This window comes from Coffea arabica, chromosome 2c, assembly GCF_036785885.1.
Source record: "Coffea arabica cultivar ET-39 chromosome 2c, Coffea Arabica ET-39 HiFi, whole genome shotgun sequence".
NCBI classification, from domain to species: Eukaryota; Viridiplantae; Streptophyta; class Magnoliopsida; order Gentianales; family Rubiaceae; genus Coffea; species Coffea arabica.
In genome coordinates this window covers 76,550,237-76,572,928 of record NC_092312.1, presented here as the reverse complement: position 1 = coordinate 76,572,928, position 22,692 = coordinate 76,550,237, and the positions used below count along the sequence as shown (strand labels likewise).

Genomic DNA, 22,692 nt, shown 5'->3' with positions numbered 1-22,692 from the left:
TATTTTAAATAATTATATAAAAGTTATGCAATTTTCTTATGCATCTATAATCAAAAAATTTAAAATTTTAATTCATGTTAGAAACTATAAAACTAGATTATAATTTTTCTTTCTTGTTATCCTACATGGCAATCAGAATAACTATATGTCAACAATAACATCATTATGGGAATAAAATTTGAAAGTGAATCATATTGAGAATATTTTTTAGTAAGAGCATTATTTTTGCCAAAAACTCGTAAGTCCACGATCTATATTAATTTAAATATTTCAATACATTTAACTACACATGTTTGTTCATTAAAATTGCATACTTTTACTCAATAAAGAATGCTCATTGACACAAGAGTAATCTAGTCAATTAACAATAAATTCATTAACTATTTTATTAAGTAAATAATGACCATTCTTCATTCATAAAACTTTCAAAACTCAAACCCTCTTATGAATACTGACCCATTTCAATTGGAGTTTTTGAAGAAATGTCGATATGATGCATGTGAGATAATAAAATAATTAAAAATATGTCAAGAGAATATTTTAAAAAATTTTCATAGAAAATTCACAATCCATATGACGCCTAAGTATTCTTATTTTCCACATATATTTCCAGTATAAACTGTTTTTGTTAGGCATTCCTAGCATAAACCATTATGGCTTCCTATTAATATCCAATGTGTGCAAATAATTTGGTCACACTTTTTTATAAGTAATTGGTTCTAATATTATTAACTTCAAGTCTTTATACTTAACAAAAGGGTAAAATATCAAAAAACTCCATGTGTTTTGACAGATATTCAATTTAACTCTCTTTGATTTGGAAACTTATACTATAACAGTATAACTCTTTGTGGTTTTGACTAAATTAAAAATTTGACATAAAGCATATAATCTAATGGTTGTGTATGAAATGTTAACGTTGCCCCCACTATACGTGAGATGCTTTCCATTTAATTTTTAATTTAGTTGAAACTACAGGGAGTTATAGTGCAATTTTTTAAATCAGAGGGAATTAAATTGAATATTCAACAAATTATAGGGAGTTCATTTATATAGGGGCAATAACCACGAAATTGGATGCTTTCTATCCAATTTTCAATTTAGTTGAAATCACACAGAGCTATATTGTACGTTTTCAAATCATAAGGAGTTAAATTAAACATTTAATAAATTACAATGTGTTTTTTGGTATTTTACCCTTAACAAAAAGCCAAACCATAAACATACTATGGATAGAAAATTGTCTAATTTGCAACTAAAATATTTTTTTCGAGGAAACTAAAATTGCACACAAATGAGTGTGCATGCCTTATTAACAAGTAAATATTTACGTGAGTACATGCTTCCTATTACCCGTCATTTTGGTACATGAGAATATCAAAAATAAAAATTTATTTCCACTCTCGATATGTTCAACAAATACGGAAGGGAAAAAATTATTATTCCAGGGTCTAGTGCACAAGTTAGAATGAAATATTAAGTCATTTTTAATATTTGGTATAATCAATATTTTGATGTCGAAATGAAATATAGTAAATACGAGTAAAAAAAAATACGAGTTTGACTTCTTTACCTTGAATTACTTTATAGGACATAATATATTTAAATACTTTTTGATTTATTTGTTCTACGAGGCTATTTGTTTATTTACGTGAAATTTTGATAATTTTTACTTTAATCATGGGCGAGGTTTGATATCAAAATTCTTTAATTGTAATACTTGATTTGTTTTAATATTTAGATTTTTATATTAGAGTTTTGCATCCTCTAGCAAGTATAATTAGCAACGTAAAAGCTAGAGTTTTGAATCCTTTAACAAATACAATTAGCAATGTAAATTATAATTACATAAACTCATAAGATTAATAATTTATAGTTTAATAAAAAATTATTGGACAATTGTTCAAAATTCAAAGGATCAAGTATTTTAAAACATTTGTTTCCTAATAATTTTAAACGCAAGAAAATAATTTATTATGAAAAATTATATTCAAATATTAACTAAGTTTACAAATAGTCCAGGTGATATCTATGCTATATATATAAAGTTTAAAAAAGGGGTTTGGAGTTAATATTAGAGTTAACATTTATTGTCACTTTGTAAATTTTCATTTTAACCCTTATAAAAATTACTTTTATTTTAATTATATATAATTATTCATGAATACTTTTACATTTAATTATTTAAATATATGTTTTCAACATAATTACATTACAATTACCAATATAAAATTATTTTATAAAAAATATTTAAAAGATTAAAGCTTGCTTCAATAATAAAATTTTTATTTAAAATATATGACCATAAATATTGCAATTAACTTGTATGAGGATAAAAGAAGAACATTTTACGAAAAATATATTCCCTATTTAAATGATCAAATATTAGAATGGAATGAATAATTTAGAAAGGCTCAGGCCAGTCGGGGGATAGAGGAGTGCCTCTTGCAGCTGCAGGTGCTCATACACACCGACCACCATGGCAGAGAACGGCGCAGCAACCAATTCTTCGTCTCCCCCGCTATTTGACATTGCCCACCACTTACCTCTCCGTCTAATTAGATCGGAGATCATCCCTCCGGCCCCGAATCTAACCAATTCAGCCTCCGGACCGGCTATTGACTGGTTATACGACTTCGCCGGCTACACATGGATCGCCTACGGAGCATCTTCTCTCTTAGTCATCTCTCACTTCCCCAATCCACTTTCCCACTCCGAGACCCTCATCGGTCCAATTTTCCGCCAGGTCTTCCAGCTCTCCGTCGACGGCACGGGCATTGTATCAGCAGTCTCTTGGTCCCCTGCTACACCTTCCGCTGGTGACCTAGCTGCGGCATTGGATAATTGCATTGGAGTATTCTCTTATAATTCCGATATTCCTCCTTCTAATAGTAAGTTCAAATGTTGATTCTAATGTCGCTTGTAGAATTATTCGGATGTTTCATGTTTCGTATCTTGAAATTGCAGTTTGTTGTTTAAATTGGTTTGGAGACCAAATATGTTTTGTGAATATGCTACTTATAGTAGAGAGTTACGGAGAGAAATCCAGATTTTATTGTCCTCTCTAGCTTAGATCGTGAATAGTCCATTGAAACATATGGGGTAACGGTTTCTACCTTCTGACTAGCTGATTATCTGAAGCGGGGACTTAATTGATTTGACATGAAGACTCCTTGCTTTTATTTAGTGTAATTGGATTTTAGGACAATGAATGCCATAGTTTTAGTTACTGAGATCTGAAACGTCTCCTTATTGACCTTTCTAGCTGGGGCTAGACAATATTTACCTTATTTTTCCGTTTATTTGTTCTTTAACTTTATGAAGTTGCATCAAAAAATGGAGACCTGAGGGACACTGCAAATTGTGTTGTCAAGTATCCTCTTACGTGCTATGATGATCTGATCTCTAGAATAGCTAGTAATGAGTAAAAGCATTTACGATTGGAGTTAGTGGATTCTATCTGTTGGGATTTCTGCTGCAGAATACTGGTTCATGCAACCCAATAATCGGATGCCTTATCCTCCATTAATAATTAACCACTTTGGTTTTATTGTATGGCACCTTGCTTTGACTATTCCCAATTTTTTGGTCAACCGTGTCTTGCTCCCTTGATTGTGAGTATGAACTTCTTTACTGATATTCAGGTTCTTTTTGTTGGAGCCAGAGTGCAATTCTTGTACAATCTACCAAGGCAGAGGTGATACAATGGACTGTTTCAGGAGATGGGATAATTGTAGGAGGCATTGAGATAGTCTTATGGAGAAAGAGAGAGAAATCCTGGGAAAGGGCTTGGAAATTCAAGCGAACAGTGCCTCACACTCTTGTTTCTGCTAGCTGGTCAATTGAAGGACCTCTGGCAACAGCTCCTTTTGGTAAATTGCAGGTCGGAATTTTGTCTTCTCCAGTAAATGAGGCATGCAATTCTGTTGCGGTGAATTTTGGCCATGGAGATTCCAAATTTTTTCAATCTGAGCTTCGTCATCCATTGCCAATATCGATGATCCAATGGAGACCATTAACTGGAAGACCACTAAATGGAGATGTCAGACAACCACCAAGGTTGATGTTATTAACAAGCTGTTTTGATGGCAGTGTGAGACTATGGAGTCAGAGTGATGATGGGAAGGTCAAAAAAGGTGGCAAGGACAGCTGTGATCATGCAATGACAAAGTTATCCTTTCGAGTTGTTGCTGTAATTGAGGTAAACCAAGCACTCAATGGAACTTTAGGCTCCACTGTATTTGTCACTTGGGCTACTGAAATCGACAGTATTGCTCGCCCCCAGTTTTTCTCCCCTGATTATCAATACAATAAGACTGGCTATTGTGAATGGTTAATTGGGTTTGGTCCTCAATTAACAGTTACCCTCTGGGCTATTCACTGTCTTGATGAATTTTCTCCACTGAGATTTCCCCGGGTCACATTATGGAAAAGACAAGAATTAATCAGTCCTCAAGTGGGATCCGGAGGATTGCTACTCAATAAAGTATTCATCAAGAGAAATAAAATGTTTACCCCACCAACAATGTGTTCTTTGCTTCAAGTATTACCCTGTAATTCTCTGGCTCTTTTGCACTCACATTCACAAGCATCACCTGATGCACAAGATAGATCTACAAATAATTGTTACGATAAAGACTTATTATCATCCTGTGCCTCCGGAATTCTGGATATTGATAGTCACACTGGGACTATATTAAAGGTTGTAGTTCATCCTTATCTATTTGAAGCTGGACTTGCTGCTTCTTTGGATACAAATGGACTGCTTCTCTTTTGGTCACTTTCCACTGCTTCTAATGGTGTTGCTGGCTTGCGGACATTGAATCCCTCATGCAAACTTTATAGGAGAAGTGTTTTTTCTGAAACTCATGCAAAGTGCACTAGTTTGGCATGGGCACCTGCTATCTTCAATGAGGTTCGGGTTCTTTTCATGGGGCATGCTGGAGGTATTGATTGCTTTATAGTAAAGGTTATGGACAATGAAGAAGACAAAATTGCTGTCCACCGTTTATGTACAATCCAATATGGCAGTCAAGACTTTGATAGAGGGCCAACTACTCTTAGTTCAATTCCTGTGCTTTCAGCCTGTAATAGAACATCTGTTTCTGGTAGTTTCATGGTAATAGCTGTATGGAAGAACAGTTTTCAGGCTTTGTCATGGAACATAACAATCCATCATTGTGATTTGTTGAGAAACTGTTTCGAGTGCAGTTGCAACATTGGTGATACTGCTGAGAACAATTTGTGGACATTTGAGAGTGATTTTTCTGGAACGAGATACTTCATTTCTATTCATCCTTACTCATCCGTACTTCCTGCTCCATATGATGAGGATATGATTTCAAGTTTTGCGGTGGTCCATCCTAGTAACTTTTTCTCATTTGAAGAACAAGGATGGAGTTCTGCTGATGAATTTAGCCCCAGCTACTCCACATATCACATGGTCACAGGTTGTAGCGATGGTACTGTAAAACTATGGAGAAGTTTGCCTGCAAATTTATCCAGTCTAAAATCACTCTGGGATCTTGTTGGTGTGATTGCTGCACATCAAGGCCCAGTTTTGGCTATATCGCCTAGTGTTTGTGGACGAAAGATTGCAACTGTCTCCCATGCGGGATGCTTAAGTAGTGCAAGTACTGTACATGTATGGGAATGTGTGCACTTTGGGACCGGTGGCAAGTTTATACTAGAGGATACAATATGTTTTGAAGGAGAAGTTGTTGCTTTGAATTGGTTGATGCTGGGCAATGGCCATTTATTATTGGGTGTCTGCTCACAAAATGAACTGAAGATCTATGCTCAAAGACGCTGTGGAGGACAGGATAGTTTGAAGTCAGAAGAACATGTTGAAGGAAATATTTGGGTTTGTATTGCGGTAACTTCTAAATATCCTCTTATTCAGGACTTCTTTTGGGGACCCAAAGCTACTGTCGGGGTTTTACACCATGACTATTTTTCTCTCTTCAGTCCTTTCTCACTCTTGGATAAAAAGAATCTGCTGTTTTGTTGCCCAAAAAGTACTCATCCTTCCATTTTGAATGATGGTTGCAATGAGTATTTGCTCCCTGCTGTTTTCATTGATTCTGACATTTGTGGTACTGAAGGATCATCAGTTGAGGACTGTGGTCAACAACTCAAACCCCGGCCTTCTGTGAATATGATTGCAGAAGATAATCTCCTCCCATTCTTAGATGTGGAGAGGAGTAAACAGAACTTGAAATTTGATTCTCTCATTAATTTTTGGAGCTTATCAGAAGTATCCCAGAAGCTGGGAGGATCTCTATCTGCTTTTCATCCCGAGGCACTTCTTCTGAACATAAGTAAAGGTATTAACGAGTTTATCATAGTTGGACATATTCTGTGTCTCTGTTGATCTCATTTGTCCAATGATTATACCATTGAAGATCTAGAAAATGATTATAGGCTTGATGATCACAAAGAATGGGCTACTGGCAAATCTGCTATTTTAGTGACAAATTCACAGATAGAATTCCTTGCACTGTTCCATAATAGTTGGACCTGAAGTTGAGTTAATAGTGACAAGTTTTAGTTGTGTATCTCAATTGGTTCAGCTTTTCTGTTCCCATGACTGAGTTTTCGTATGCAAACTTTTTCTGATTATTATATGTTCTGTGCATTAATTTTAGATGTTGTAATTTGATGGCAGCTTAACAAGTAGTTGAAGTTGATAACTTGCATGTCCTTGTCTGTTTCATGCTTATTTTCTCCATCTGAAATGTGAAAATCATATCTTACAGAATGCAGATCATTGATGTGCATAAAGAGTTTGATGGATATCTTGTTTCAACAGGTTTACTTCAGCAACAGCAAATAAGTTGAAAATTTGATCCATGGTTCAATTTCTGAACTTGATTTGGTAGAAACATTCATAAGCTGACTTCAAAGATTGTTTAACATGCTCTGTTTTCCTGACTGTTATAGTTTTTAGAGCCTTCTTATCTTTTTCGGAATGGGTTGGGGTGGAGGGTTGGATTTTGTCAGTGCTATATTCTTTATTCCTGCTAATGCAATATCTGAATGTTGGACTGCTGTGGTTATGTTTTACCTCTTTTTCCTATTCTTGCAAAATTTTATTTCCCATACAGCTTACTTCCTTTTGTTACCCGCTGGCTTTTACTTCTTTGCTTAACATGGCCTGCTACGTACCTAATATATTGTACTGTCATTTGTTAATCCTCACTTCCATTCTTATTTGTTGGTTCACTTTGTGTCATAAATAACCATGACTTCATAAATTCCTCCAGGTAACTGGAAACGGGCATATGTGACTTTGCAGTATGTTCTTGAGAACATTGCATCCGCTAAAATACATGGGAAAATGTATTGCTTGGGGAAAGGTGGCCATGTTGTTTCTCAGGTTCCTTTGTCAAATTATCTTGAAGGGCTGCCTTTTTCAAGCTCAGGTGATAAATCATTTCAGCAGAATGGAGCAGCAGATAGCATTGCATCATCTTCCCAGTTTCAGAAAGGAGCCTTTGCATTTGGCTCCAGTTGGGCCCAGAGTGCTAATGCACTCCCCTCATTTTCAGTGAGATCTGAACCTACAGACTTCGTTGATGTTCTGGGAAAACTGTATGAGTCTGCTGGCATAACCAATACTGAAAAGATGCAGATGCATGCTATCATTGATATCCTGCAAGAAGTTATTAATCACCACACTGTTTCTGTTTATGGAAGCCTCGATGAACCTGGTCGAAGGTATTTTTTTTTTTTGAAAAAATTAATATCTTGGAGTTACAGGAACTTGACTTTAATTCCAAGAGAGGCTTGTGTTACTAGAGGTTGTATAATGAACTGTTTGTTTGTCTGCTACTGAATCATATGTTCTTTTTTGGGCAAATTCCGCAATTAGATTGTAATGTGGTAAAAGGATTGCTGTCAGATCACTGTCAGTTACCATTTGCGAATTACTTGGAGACTCTTGAAAGTAGAAATTATGTAACATTTCTTTCAAATAAAAGTTGAGGTGAATCACCATTGTTCTGCTCTGCCCCTCTGTCTCTGTCTCTGTCTCTGTCTCTCCCTTTCCCTCTCTCTCCGTCTCTCTCTCTCTTCAAGGCTGGTTTGGGTGGTTGGATGTTCTGCCTGGGTGTTTAGGTAATCTCAAAAAATTGCCAAATTGTGCTTTCCTGGTACTGTTGCATCCTCCTAGGTTCTTAAAGATGGAAATAACTGCAATATATTTAGTTAAGCTAATATAGTTCTTGTTGCTCATTGATTTCTTTTCTGCGTCATTTGCTTGGTATGACTTAACTCTTTGACCTATAATTCCATTTCTGTTATATTCAATAGCATTGTTATGTTTTTGTTGACGCTGTTTCTCCCTCTTTGCAAGGTTTTGGGTTGCAGTGAGGTTTCAACTGCAATATTTTGCAAAGATATATGGTAGGTTACCTTTGGCAGGAGAGTTAGTTGTTTCATCAGAGCAGATTGGATGGGCCTTTCACTCAGATTGTGAAGAAAACTTGTTTGATTCTCTTTTATCTAACGAGCCATCTTGGCAAGAAATGCGTGATGTTGGTGTTGGATATTGGTATACAAACACATCACAATTGAGATTGAAGGTACCATCTGTAGCTAATCCTACTATCTCTGTTTAATGACATGTTTCTTTTTGCTCTGGATGCATGTACATCGGCATGAACTGATTCCAATAAACACACAAAGTTATTTAGTTATGTAAAACTTTCCAGGTGAAATAAGTATATTTAGCTGTGAGTTGCCTTTTCTTTAGAAAGTTATAAACTTTATTGCTGTGTAGCTTTGTTGAGAGTGAGAGTCAAAGATTAGCTTTTGCAGTCATTATTTGCTATGAAGAGAAAGTTGTAGTACAAGATTTATTTGGTGCTGCATGAGGTTGGTATGGACATTGTGTTCCAGACGTAAGCTTTTTTGTGTTAAACTAGTTCTAGTGGTGATTTGTGAAAAACTCACTGCATTCATCTTGGGATGCTCTACCCTTCAAAGGATTTGCGAAGCAATTTAAATATAAAAATGCAGACACGTTAATTGAAGATTTTCAATTACAAAATGTAACAAGAGAATTCTAAGAGAACTGATGTGCAAAAAAACAAAAAGAAGCACTCTTGACAAGGAAAATAAAGTGTCATGTTGGACTAAGGTGATGGAGGTTTGTTTTAAGTTCTGTTGTTTATTTGTGTATTTGTTGACACTACCCACTCTTATTGGGGTGGTTGTGAGCTACCGGGAATGTTGGAAATGGTAAATGTATCCTTTGGCATCCTTACAGAAAGTAGTTTTTGTTGAATGAAGATTTGTGATATTTGCTATTGTCAATCTTTGGTCGATTCATTAACTGATGATGCTTAGTGTCTTGTCATGGGAGATATATATATATCTTTACCATATCTAAAGGAAGAGGAGGGGGCTTGGTGTAAATTGTTTTTTGTCACTTCTTGTATTTCCTCTTGTATCCTCCCATTGACAAGCTAACTAGTACCACCATCTTCCTTGGGGGAAAAAATACTCAAAATTAATGGTCAAAGAAACCTCCAATAACCGCCAATAACTCCCCCCCCCCTTTCTCTTCCGCAAAAGAAAAAACTTGTATCATTTTCCCAGTAGAATACATAATTGCTAATTATTTTTTTCTTATAATTTTTTCTTTTAATTTGCTCACACATACAGTGTGCCTTTCCCACTAGTGTACGTTATGCATGTACAATCTCTTTGTTTAGGAGGTTTAATATCTTGATTGATTGCTTTATTATTAGGTTTTCATGATTGATGCTATTTTTGCAAAATACAGTAGTACATCATGTTCAGTTCAATGACATTCCTTTTCAATGACGCAAAGTAGTAGTAGAATGTATTGCTTTTCTTTCTTCAGCAATCTGTTCTATGATTATAGATGGAAAAGCTGGCCAGACAACAGTATTTGAAAGCTAAAGATCCCAAGGCTTGTATACTTCTTTACATAGCATTGAATAGGATTCAAGTTCTGGCTGGCCTTTTTAAAATGAGCAAGGACGAAAAGGACAAGCCTCTGGTGGGGTTTCTTTCACGCAATTTCCAGGTAATACTTATGTTGTAATTTTTTTGCTCAACTTCGAAGCACTTTTCAATAAAATGATTCTGAACAGGGGAAAAAGTCAAAACTAAAAGCTTAAGCATTCAAGTCTTGGGTTTGTATTTAGTGAAGTACGTGATCCTTTCCTTTTGATGGGTTTTAATGCTAGCTTTCTATGGCCTTGATCTGAACCTAGCCAAGAAAATAAGGGTAGGGTACAGTTACTTTATTTTCAGTACTGCAGTTGCCAAAACTGAAGCATACATGTCCAATGTTGGTGGAGGCTCTAGTTTCTTTTCATGATTGGATATTAAAAGACGTGTCTCTATTTTGAGGAAAGACTATAAGATTTTAAGAAATCAGAATATGTAAATAGTTTTACTACTTTGTCTCTTCCTTACTTGATGTTGAATTTTTTGGTTGTCTCTATGATATGTGTTCCCCTTCCACCCAACCCCCACAAAAAAAAAAAAAAATCCTAGAGCCTTAATGTATTACTGATTGGCCTGTATCATCAATATTGGAGATTAATTGTTGATGGTTATTAAGAACTAGAAAAGGTGGAAACAAGAAAATGCTTTTGTCATATTAAGTTTCCATTATCTGCGATGTAGTTGGGGATGAAGTTATTTTTCAAATTTTATTATATGCAAGTAGAATTGATGGTAAAAGGAGATCTGTTTCATCAGTGGTAAATCCTGTTTTCTCCTTAATATATTCTTACTTACCAAAAAAAAACTATTTTTCCTTATTTTGGACATGCCTGTTGTAATATTCGATTTGTGAATATTTTTTCAATATACAATAACATTTCTTGTTGTTTGTGTCTTTGGGCAAAGGTTGATCATAGTTATGGGGTTTGGTTACCCTTTATACCTGATCCTCCTCAACTGTAAGTAGTGCAAGAGAATTAGTAAACTTAGCTATTTTGTTGAGCTGGTTCAACCAGCTAGGGGGTCAGCCATTTGCAAATGGACTAGTTCATGCACACCTCTTGCTTTTGCAACTTCCATTGTGATCAGTGGCTTTTCTCCACCATTCTGTTTGGATCATTACTAAATTATCTTGACTCAGTTTTTTCTTTCCTCAACCTACTTAGGCAATCATGGAAAAAGTGATACATTTTAACCATGGAAGTTAGAATACTTCAAACTTTGTGGAGTATTTCACGGGCTGTCGATAACACTAGGGGTTTTCATTGTCTTTGCAAAACTTGGAATTCTTATATTCCACCTAAATAGCCACTTATGAAGTAAACTTTGTCACGTTTTGTTAAGTTACTTAAACCCTGCTAGTTAGTTACTTTTTCTTCTTTTACTATTTTTAAACTCTTATCTGCACCAACTCACTGTTATAGGATGAAAAGAATAGGGCAGCTGCTTTGAAAAATGCTTATGTTTTAATGGGAAAACATCAGCTGGAGCTTGCTATTGCTTTTTTTTTGCTTGGAGGGGATACATATTCAGCAGTGAATGTCTGTGCAAAAAACCTTGGGGATGAACAACTTGCTCTGGTAATTTGTCGTCTTGTTGAGGGGTATGGTGGACCATTAGAGCATCAACTTATTTCAAAAATCATCCTCCCATCTGCAGTTTCAAGAGGTGATTACTGGCTCGCAAGTCTTTTTGAGGTACTAGTTCATCCATATTGATGGGTTCTAACGGTGTTATTATTACTGGAGCCTCATTTCCATTTTCTCTATTGTTTGCAGTGGATATTAGGAAATTATACAAAAGCATATCTTTCAATGTTTGGTGACCAGACAAGTTTAATAAACAAGGAGTCAGCTGTCTCAACTAGTAAGAAGTCTCTTCTGGACCCAAGTATTGGTCAGTACTGCCTGATGTTGGCTAACAAGACAAACATGAAGAACGCCATTGGGGAGCAAAAAGCGGCAGTTCTCAGTCGGTGGGCAGTATTGATAAGTGCTATTGCATTAAGCAGATGCGGGTTGCCTGTAAGTAATCCTTGTGTGTTAAATTATGCTTTCACATTAGACCTGCTGGTGTCAGTTGGAAACTTTTTTGCGTGGGAATGTTACTGCAATAACTGTATAGCTTAGGAAAATTTTGTCCCCTTTAGAACAAGTCTCATCATTTCCCAGTGCTTTCGCTGACCATTTTGAAGCTGAGTATCTATGTTCCTTGTTTCCACATTCAGTTTCAACTTGTAGTGCCTGGAGTGGATGCTAGTTGAGTAACTTGATGCTTCTGAATCCCGAGAGCAAGATGTTTAAACCTCTTGGTGTGATTATTCACTATTCATTGTTTACTAATCAAATGGCCCTTTAATATCTAATCTGGATCACTGTTGTTGTTACAAGCTTCCTGTCCCTTCCAATCAGAAATAGTTCATACTGGTGAGCATGTAACTATCACAAGCATTTTGTTGGTACTACCTCTATCACCTACTCTGTTAGTATGACCTGACTGTAATGGCTCAGGTTCATAGTTCTAGTGGACCATATTGTTGAGACCATACCGCTGATTTAAGTTGTGCACTCATAAAATACTAAGAATACACCCCCCGAATCACAACACAAAAATGGGGTAAAATAAAAGAGCAAGCCACCTCTTCTACCTGATATTTTTGTTTGTGGGTGCTAGAAAGCTGCTGGGAATAGTTGTTCTTTAGCTAATTTATTGTATCGTGGAGGTTAGATGAATGAAGAACTGCAACAGTGTTGTTGTTGTATGTGTATTTTTGTTTATGTACAATATGGGTTTCCATACGTTTAATTCTGGTGACCAATTTTGTTATCATTTGAAGCTTGAAGCGTTGGAGTGCCTTTCATCATGTCGCAATGCTTTTGGTGCGCAAAATCAAGGAACCGTGTTAGAGAACGGTGATGTTGAGCTTCTGAATCAAGTTCTGGAGCTATCCCCAGTTGGAGATTCCTCAAACTGGACATTTTGTGATCTGGCTAAGCAGAAAGAATTACTTGCTAAATCAGATTTGGCTATGCAGTACCTGTCACCATTGTTAAAGGAACATCCAAGCTGGGGGGATATTATGGTACCGTTTGGTGGATGTAATTATATGGAGTCTGCTTACGAAGAATACAAGAGATCTGTTGAAAATTTTTATGGAAAATTAACGGTGACATTGGAATATTTCCAGCAGAAGTTCTCCTTGAATCCTTTCCATCTCATTGACAAGGTATCTAGTTGCCGATGATAAAATCATATTCTCTGCTTACTTCTTCACTTGTTCTGTATGAGCTTGCTAATTATGTTTTTCTTCTGATCTTCTTTTACAGATCGTATTATTCTTGCATAACAATGGCCTTCAATATATTGGATACCACATATTTCGTGTGTGTGGCTCCAGATTCCTATCACCAGAACAATCATGTAGATTTGATGCTTTCCTTTCTCACCCGCACAAGCTACTTTTTAGGATGACTGAAGAAGTCTCGACAGTATCAAGATTTATCGTTTCCAGTAGCTTAAGTTGCTCTCATTTGAAAGTGTCTTCCACCAAGAGTGGAATTGCTACTGAAACTTGTTCTCACTTGTTGGTAGCTTTGGAGTTTTATCAATGGAATCTCATACGGTCATTACAGTGCATAAGAGCCACACTGAAGTTGTTTTTTGGCTCATCAACTGAAGATATCCTGCATATGCCTTTGACAGTTATTGACTTAGCTGAATACTATGTCTATTTTGCATCTTCCTGGAGCCAAATGAACTTGAGTCATCTTGCTCTGATCTCAAAGCCTATTTTAAAGAGATTTAGTCAAGAAGATACTCCTCAGGAGATCTTAAAGGACCTAAACAAAATTCTTTCTGAGATTAGAAAGATTTTGGCTGATGAGTTACCATTGAATGATATCGGAGCTTTTGAAATCAACGAAGAGATGCGACATGAACAAGCTGGAGATATCTTAGTAAAGATACCTGAAGATGATAGATGGCTAGTTATTGTCGTGTCTTTCTGGGGCCAAATTTCTAGTTTTCTTAAGCATCTGCTTGATTTGCTCATCGAAGTACTTGAAGAAAGCTCTTCTGTTCAATCTCCAAGGGGGTTGCCCCTCCTGACAATGCCAACTTTATCTGTAGTTGGACCTGATGGGAAAGATGTACAATTACCAACTGCTGTTTTACCATTTTCTAAGCTATTGGATGTAACATGTTCACATATTTCTTTTTATTGTGCAAAACAATTAGCTTCATACTTGCTGCTGAAAGGAGATACAAGAATTACAACCATACTTTTAAGCACAGAAAAAGATTATTCTGAATCTTTTTCCCAATCCAAGTACTTTAGTCAAAGAGTTGACACTGTAGATATGTGGGAGAATGAAGCTGATTTATCACCACATGAGATTTTCTGGCATATCTGTGCTGATCCGAAAATAATTCCTGGTTTTGTGAAAGAAAATTTGAAGTGGTTTGAGTGCATTAAAAAGAAGTCCTCCAGAGGCTGGGTTGATGTGTATGCAAGTATTCTGAGGGAATACGAGGGTGGGGAAATTGATCGAGAAGATGATAGACTTGGAAGTCCTTGTAAAGCTGCTGGATCACCTGTTGCATGTCTGACCCCAAATGAGCATCCCTTCATTGCTTCTGGGGGAAAAGACACAGAGAAAGTTGTTCCTTTTAAAACTCCTGCAGAAATATATAAGAGAAGTGGAGAACTTTTGGAGGTTTGTGCCTTTTTTTCCCTCGCCCTTTGTCTTTTACGTCACAAAGTATATGATTTATAACCGGAAATTTTGTTGACCATCCCTGAAAGACTGTTACTGAACTGAATGATGTCTAATCTCCTATGTTGGGCAGGCTTTGTGCATCAACTCCATTGATCAGTGTCAAGCTGCTCTTGCCACCAATAGGAAGGTACCACAGACCCTCTACAAGCTGCTTTACCTTTTTTTATGCTGACATATTCTGAGAATCTTATTATAATTTATTATTTCTTTTATTACCTCCCCAGATGTTTTGCCCAAGTTTTGGTTTGCATTTGCAAAAGTGTGAGCTATATTGTATTTAATTAGAGATGCAGCTTTCAAAATGATTATAATTTGAACTCCTCAAAGAGAGCTTTTCTAATATTTAACAAAATAAACATTTCCGATCTGTGAAATACAACAGACAGAAAGACCTATCTTTGGGAAAAATATCATGCCCTTTAACGTGGCAGCTGCTAATTAATCAGAAGACATCATGCAAGGAAAAACTTTGTAGGGGGGGGGGGCTGGTAAATAAGCTGTCTGAAGTATCCTTGATTTCTGGGGTCGTGGACCATCTGTGCAAAGAGACCGTTTATAGCTTGAAGAAGAGATTGTTTGGCATCAATACTCACCAGAGTTGCATTATTGAGATATTCAGAATCTTTTTGTGGTGCCTAGTATATACAAGTGAACCAAGCCTTTGGGCAGGCTCACTTCGTAGAAAAGCTTGTTCTATCTTGCTATTTCAATAGTTCATTTTGGACTTGCCACACTTGGCTTGGAAGCTAAAAAGCACAAAATCTTCATGAACATGTTGATGACGGTTGGAATTATTATAGTGCCTAAGCTCCAACTTTAACGATTCATGTAACTATGCGAAATGTTTCATGAGTAGTCTAAAATGATGGATTGAATTTCAGATCTTGATCATGTGATATGCTGGAATACAGCAGCGGGTTACTTGTTTTCTGTTGTGTTATACCGTCTAATTCGTATTATGTTCAGCCTATATTACACTCCCAAACCTTACTGGTTTTAAGAATGCGTTAAATGCTTTTAGACGATTTTAAATACTTTCTGGATAATTCTTGAAGTTTTCTCAACTATGTTATTCAGGTAGGCCCTTTTGTTTGAACATGGACTAGGGGGTTGTTGGCCCTTTCTTGATCTATACCTACTAGTCTTCTTTCTTTAATTTGAATATGAGTTTTCTTCATGAGAAAGCTAAAGGGTTTTTTGGGGATTTTACGGAAGTAGTGCGTTAGTTTCTAAGGTTTGGTCAAAAACTGATAAGATAATTGACCGGCAATGAAGCCACATAGTGACTCCGGGAAAAGTTAGTACTTTGAACCTCTGCTTGTACAGATGCACAGGTTTGTTACTCCGTAAAGAAGTGTCTCCCAGTGTTGTAATTGAATGAATTGGCTGTTTTTTATTTCGTTTCAACATAAATACAAGTGAGAGGGGAATGTCCTCAGAATTTAGAACGTAATCTGCCATGAGATAATAGCTGGTAATTAAGTTTTTCAGAGCTGCTGCTTTTTAGTAAGTAGATTTGCTTTTACTTGCAATTCTGAACTGTTATTTCTTAATCTGAGTGTTTAATCTGTCCAAATCTTCATTTACTTTGTTCTTTTGTGGTATAAGAAATGCCTATCTTTAAATTTAGGGGATAATATGCTTCAACTTGGAAGATGGGCTACCTTGTGGAGATGAATCTAAATATGTCTGGGCAGATGCTGACTGGCCCCACAATGGGTGGGCCGGATCTGAGTCTACTCCTGTCCCAACATGTGTTTATCCTGGAGTTGGTCTTGGAAGCAGAAAGGGAGCTCGCCTTGGGTTAGGCGGCGCAACTGTTGGTGCTGGCCTTTTTGCAGAGTCAGGTAAAGAGCTAAAGGATGGTGGAGCATTTGGACTTCCGGGTTATTCTGGCATGGTTGGATCCAGCCTTGGATGGGGGGTTCAGGCAGATTTTGAACAATTCATTGATCCAATTCCTACTGTTGGAAGTGTGAATGCCAGTTCATTCTCAACTCATCCTTCAAGGCCACTCTTCCTGGTTGGTTCCAGCAACACACATGTATATTTATGGGAGGTAAATGTCTTCTACCAAGAGTTGGTGTCTATGAATAATCTGGCTTGCTTTATCTTACTTTTAGGTTTGCGTTACCATCATATCAATTGGTGAAGAGTTGGCACCACAAGCCATATATTGCTCTAATGTTAAATGGCCTCCAGTTCCTGTAAATGTTTAAGTATATTTTTGGTCTAGGAGGATAGTTGTTGCAGTGCTGAGTGTAGGGTGTACAATCCTGTCCTCTACCTGACTTAGAAAGTAAGCAAGAATTGGCTTATATGATTCCTTCATCTTCCATGTCTGGACTTGTCAATGAGTGATACTTGTCCAAGCTCCTTTATTCATACAACAGATCTTTTATATACCTTCATTATGTTGAGCCTTTTTGTATCTATCCTATCAAAATTTTGCTCAGGATCTTCAGAGAATTACACAATTAAAAAGCCCATGATCATCAGGATCTGTTAAAGCTTTGTCAGTGGACTTTTGGGTGACCAATTCCTGCATTAGTCGAGAATAGGCCCTTATTGAACTAATTTGCACTAGTTAATACTCTATTGCTTCATTTCCAAGGATTAGAGATTTGGAAATAGCACATTTTTCTTATATGTGCTTAACGTCCTAGATATCAGAAGTTTTCATTTTTGATTCATCTTTTGGAAATTTGTTTTTCTTTTCCCCTTCTGCATAATTTGTAAAAGGTTGTATAAATTGTGATGATCAGTTTGGTAAGGACAGAGCAACTGCTACATATGGGGTGCTTCCTGCTGCAAATGTTCCTCCGCCGTATGCCCTTGCATCCATCTCTGCTGTAAGGTTTGACCACTGTGGACACAGATTTGTGACTGCTGCACAAGATGGAACTGTTTGCACATGGCAGCTAGAAGTTGGAGGAAGGAGCAATGTTGGTCCAACAGAATCCTCTATCTGCTTTGACAATCATACATCGTAAGCACTCTAAGTAGATGTTTCTCAAGAAAAATCAGTTGTTTTTTTTTTCATTTATTCTATGTAAGTAGCAGAGTTCTATATCCTTCCTTTAGTCAGAATCTTTTTAGGCAGTAGTTACCTCTCATAGGAACATGAGATTGTCATAGTTTATCATGATGAATTGCAGATCTTTGATGATATCAAAGGTTGGTCTTGCTTCCTGAAAATAATGCCTGGTTCATGCAATAACTTTGAAAAGTATGAAGATTAAGTTTTCAAAACCAAATGAATAAAAAACATAAATATGTCGATATTTGGAAAAGAAAAGTATGGGACACTGCCTGTAGGAAACTGAAGGGAAGAGAAAGAAAAGAAAATCTATCTTGTCATGATGTTTCCTTGATAATGGAAATTAAAAAATTAAAATGTTAATATAGCATCTGGAAGCTGAGTGCATAAGGAAAGAAAGTAAAAAGTGAAGTTGATTTCGAAGTATTTCTAGTAGGTTTATAAGATGGCCTTCCCTTTTCTTTCATTTCTTCCCAAGTATGTGCAAAAGAAGCTCAACTTTGGATAATATAATCTATCTATTGTTTTTCCACCATCAATGAAAAAACATGGAGGACTGAATCTCTCTATTCTTCTTCTTTTTCTTTTCTTTTCATTTGTTTCAAAGCATAGTGTCAACAAGTTGTGTGCACTTCCTTTGCCTCATGCCTTGACAGGTAGTTTTAGATTTGAGATCTACCCTGGAAATGCAATTCATATCTGTGATTCTTTTCATGTAGACATTTGGTAAACACTTACCATCTATCTTTGCAGGGATGTCACTTATGTTACTCCTAGTGGGTCAATCATTGCGGCAGCTGGGTATAGCTCTACTGGCATCAATGTGGTTATTTGGGATACACTTGCTCCGACAGCTACTTCCCGGGCTTCTATAATGTGTCATGAAGGTTTTTTACCTATTGAATTTTTAATTTAGTTGGAAAAAATCATTTTTGAAGTGTTTTTTTTTTTTTAATTTTAAATCTTAATGTGTTGGCCCCATTCATAAAAGCATGCGCAAATTATAATACTCCTCTTGAAGGATTATGAGCGTAACAAGAATGTCTTTCTGGAGAAGATTTGTATTATATGCTGCAGAAATTACGGGGAGGTTGGCTGTAGTTCTAGGAGCAAGAGAAGAGGTCCTTTTACTATCATTAAACTGAGACGAAGGTCAGTTGAGGATATATGTGGTTCAGTATGCATCCATGATTGAATTAGAGGGAAAACTGACTATCAGTACCCCAAAAGCCATTCAGTTGGTGGAGTGCATGAAGTCTTTGTACATCTTTCCTCTTTCATTTGCCATGGATAAGCTGATACTTTAGTGTGAAAGAGGACCCTTGTTGATTGCAAAAACATCCAATTAACTCTTAGTGAATATTCAGTAAGAAGTAAGCGAAGTTCACTTATCCATTACATTAGGGTGACTCGAGAAAGCTTGAAAGGGAATTCGGAGAGCCCTTGATATTGTCTAAGTTCGTATTCTGTATCCTGGCGGAGTTGTAAGGCATGCTAGTGCTTGTATGGTAGGCTATCTAAATGTTAGTTGTACTGAATGCTTCCTGCCCTTCTGCAGAGTTTTTTACTCTTACTGATGGTAATTTGTGCATCCTGCTCGCTATCAACAGTTGTTCCATCAAGCATTGCTATGGACAGTAGATGCATGCTTGAGAGCTAAATGCATTCGTTAAGGAAATCAAAGTGGTAGAAAGGAATTCGATGTATTTTAAAACAAGAAACCATAAAATGGAAGACAATAACGAAAGGAGCTCACCTTCTGGTAAAATAGAAATCAGTGTCTCTCAGCTCTCTGTCTGCTCTCTGTGTGACTTTTTCTTCTGCCGAATATCTATTCTCAATTTGCATATTTTGACATGCATTAGAAAAACTTAATTTCATTCTCCTATAGCGATTTATGCTTAATATTTAAAGTTGATGATGACTTGCATGCTAAAAAAAGTATGGAAATTGTGCGATTTTAGGTGGTGCACGCTCCCTTTGTGTCTTTGATCATAATCTTGGAAGTGGTTCTGTTTCTCCCCTTATTGTCACGGGTGGAAAAGCTGGTGATGTTGGACTGCATGACTTCCGCTACATAGCTACTGGAAGGACAAAGAAGCACAAGCATACAGACAACATTGAGCAAAATGTCAATCTGTCTTCCACTGAAGACATGCACAACAAAACTGGAGACCAGAACAGAAATGGGATGCTCTGGTATATACCAAAGGCACATGCAGGTACTGTAGATGTTTGTATAATTTCTCCCAGTGAATGTTATATCATCTTCTGACTTGGATTCTCTTGTAAAGCGAGCGTGACCAAAATATCTACCATCCCAAATACAAGTTATTTCCTGACGGGAAGTAAGGATGGAGATGTAAAACTCTGGGATGCCAAGAGGGCCAGATTAGTATTTCATTGGCCAAGATTGCATGAAAGGCACACTTTTCTGCAACCAAGCTCCCGTGGTTTTGGAGGAGTTTTTCGGGTAATTCTTTAACATGGTCTAAGCTTTTCTTCTGGAAGTCAATCTAGTGACTTGCAAGTTGTGATCATAAAGTGAAGCGACATTTGATCCTGTTTTGCAGGCGGCTGTTACTGATATTCAAGTTGTTTCTCATGGTTTCCTTACATGTGGTGGAGATGGTACCGTAAAGTTGATTAAGCTGAAAGATTTTTCTCACTTCTGAAAAGGTAACATGGTTCCCCTGGAGGAATTGTAAAATAAAGTTTTGACAAGAAAGTGTTTGCTGTTGAAGAAATGTTGCAGTATTGAACGTCTGTTTTAGAACTAAGACGAATACCCTTGTTGGGCACCTCTGAAGTGGAGTTCCTTCTTGCTCCAAAAATGATATGTACATTCGTATCAGGTAGCCCTTCATCAGTTTCATCTGTTTGAAGTCATCCGTCCATGAAATTGGCCTTGGGGTTTGAGCCCATGTACATGCGTTTTTTGTTTCATGTGGTATATAGCCTAAATAGTACTAAATGGTGATTTCCTCTTGTTAGATATGTAATGTATAGTTGCATGTACAGAGATACCTGTACGTTGAGCAACCGCTTCAAATTTTGTAGATGTATTACTTGTGTATGGGCTAGAACCTAGACTGATGTAATTCTGTAAAGAGTGCAATACAAGGGCTCTGTGGTCATCCTTCCGTTGTTTCCCTTTCAATATATATATATTAGAGCAACGATAATATTTCGATAACCTAATTTATTCTAATTTACACAAAGGGTGTCTAAAGAGACTATGTGAAAGGGAATTTTAATAATCTTATCTATCCTAATCTATAGGGGGAGGAGACTGTGTATAAGGGAATTTTTATAATCTAATCTATCTTAATCTATATAGAGGGAGTTTAAAGAGATTGTGTATAAGGAATTAATATGTATAAAAATTTAACTAGATCAAAGGGGTGCTCTGACACTTCTTTTGAATTCAGATAAGGTTCGAACTCTCGACCTACAATTTATAAATGGATTCAGTTCATTTTTGGTGGCCACTTGAGTTGAAGCTCAGTGCTTTGTTTTCCTTTCAATATTGTTTAGGTGTTTTCTTGCGATTACAGCACCGGAGGGAGTTGGCAGTTTCTTTACCTTCTGAGGCACCTTTGACTCTGGGATAGTTATATTGGTTTTGGGTCTTTTTTCTCTTCTTTTTTTCCAATTTTTTTCTTGGTAGGTGGGTAAAAGTCATGTTTACTAGTGCGCACACAGTTGAGTACAAAATGGATGGCATAATCCGGAAACGGTGGTGGTGGCCAACTGGGGCTTACTCTCCAGATGGGAAAGTAGAACTTGAGTCAAAATATAGTTGTATTCTGATGTTATTTTATTTAAAATTGACAGTTCTTTTTTACTGCTAGAATTTTTGTTTGCTCGGAGAACCCACAATACAGTAAGCTGATATATTCCATCCTGAGTGTATCATGTATGAGGTATCTGTATGTCATTCAGAATTCAGGATTTGGGGTAGTAGCGGATAAACAAGTGGGAGAAAATGCACATTAACTTGATAAAAGGCCCAACACTACACGTCAAAGAAATCCACGCTCGTCCCTCAAAGTCTAATCCGAAAATTAAAGAACTTTTAGGCCTTATTTGAATTGCAATTTTTCATCAACAAATTTTTATATTTTTTCATCTGCTTCTATCCGCCTGCTGATGATGGTCCACCTTCCTCTCAGGAGGAGTATCATTCTATTAGCCAGCCAAAAAAGGTTCTACTCTGCAATATTATTATTTATTGTGCCGAACTTTGGCGAAGGGGGTCATCTTGTCAGCGGAGTTCAGCTTGGAAGTGACACGTACAAAGCAGTCCAGAGCTGAATAAGCTTTAATTGTTGCGGCCTTCTTCCACTTAGCCCACAATTTCGTGGGAAATGCGCCCCACCTAATTGACACGATTTTGATGCGAACATAATTGATAATTGAATTGGTATAAAGTTCATTATACTAGGCCCCCTGAGGTCGGCTCGCCTGGTGCTGGAGTTGCCACATTAGATTCTGGCACCGTATGATTTTTTTTTTTTTTTTTTGTCAATACAGAGATGTCTGGATCAATCCTTACGGGCCCGACTAATCTCCTGCGATCCGAGAGAGAAGGCTCCACTCCATATCGAGCACGTTAACAACAAAACTCGAACCCTGGACAAATCAGAAAGGTCGTCATACCCTAAAGAGAGGGAGCGGACCCTGACACCGTGTGATTGCGGTTCGATTTCTTCTATTGTCTTGTGTATCTTGGAAAGCGGGTGTACAAGCGCAGAAAAATTAATCCGAAAGAAATACTCTCTGTGATGACCAAAAAATAAATAAAATTCATTATATGAAAGACATGTTAATTTACATCCAAATTTTACCGGTTTAAACGATGAACGGAGTTGGACAGAAGCTCAACTA

At 36.8% G+C, this 22,692-nt stretch overlaps 1 protein-coding gene across 2 annotated transcripts; it reads left to right on the top strand.

Moving 5' to 3' along the window:
* Positions 1 to 2,361: 2,361 nt before the first annotated feature.
* LOC140035475 (uncharacterized) lies at positions 2,362 to 20,939 on the top strand. Of its 2 annotated transcripts, none has more exons than XM_072076689.1 (16): positions 2,362 to 2,891; positions 3,665 to 6,326; positions 7,266 to 7,719; positions 8,357 to 8,585; positions 9,893 to 10,057; positions 11,409 to 11,681; positions 11,763 to 12,008; positions 12,821 to 13,210; positions 13,311 to 14,699; positions 14,833 to 14,889; positions 16,393 to 16,821; positions 17,528 to 17,751; positions 18,556 to 18,689; positions 19,767 to 20,024; positions 20,097 to 20,275; positions 20,376 to 20,939. In XM_072076689.1, the coding sequence occupies exons 2-16, from the start codon at positions 3,998 to 4,000 to the stop codon at positions 20,475 to 20,477; spliced, it is 6,858 nt and encodes a 2,285-aa protein (XP_071932790.1). In that variant the 5' UTR covers positions 2,362 to 2,891; positions 3,665 to 3,997; the 3' UTR covers positions 20,478 to 20,939. The 2 variants fall into 2 exon arrangements, with proteins under 2 accessions (XP_071932790.1, XP_071932788.1); XM_072076687.1 differs by having other exon boundaries at positions 2,389 to 2,891; positions 3,645 to 6,326.
* Positions 20,940 to 22,692: the final 1,753 nt, after the last annotated feature.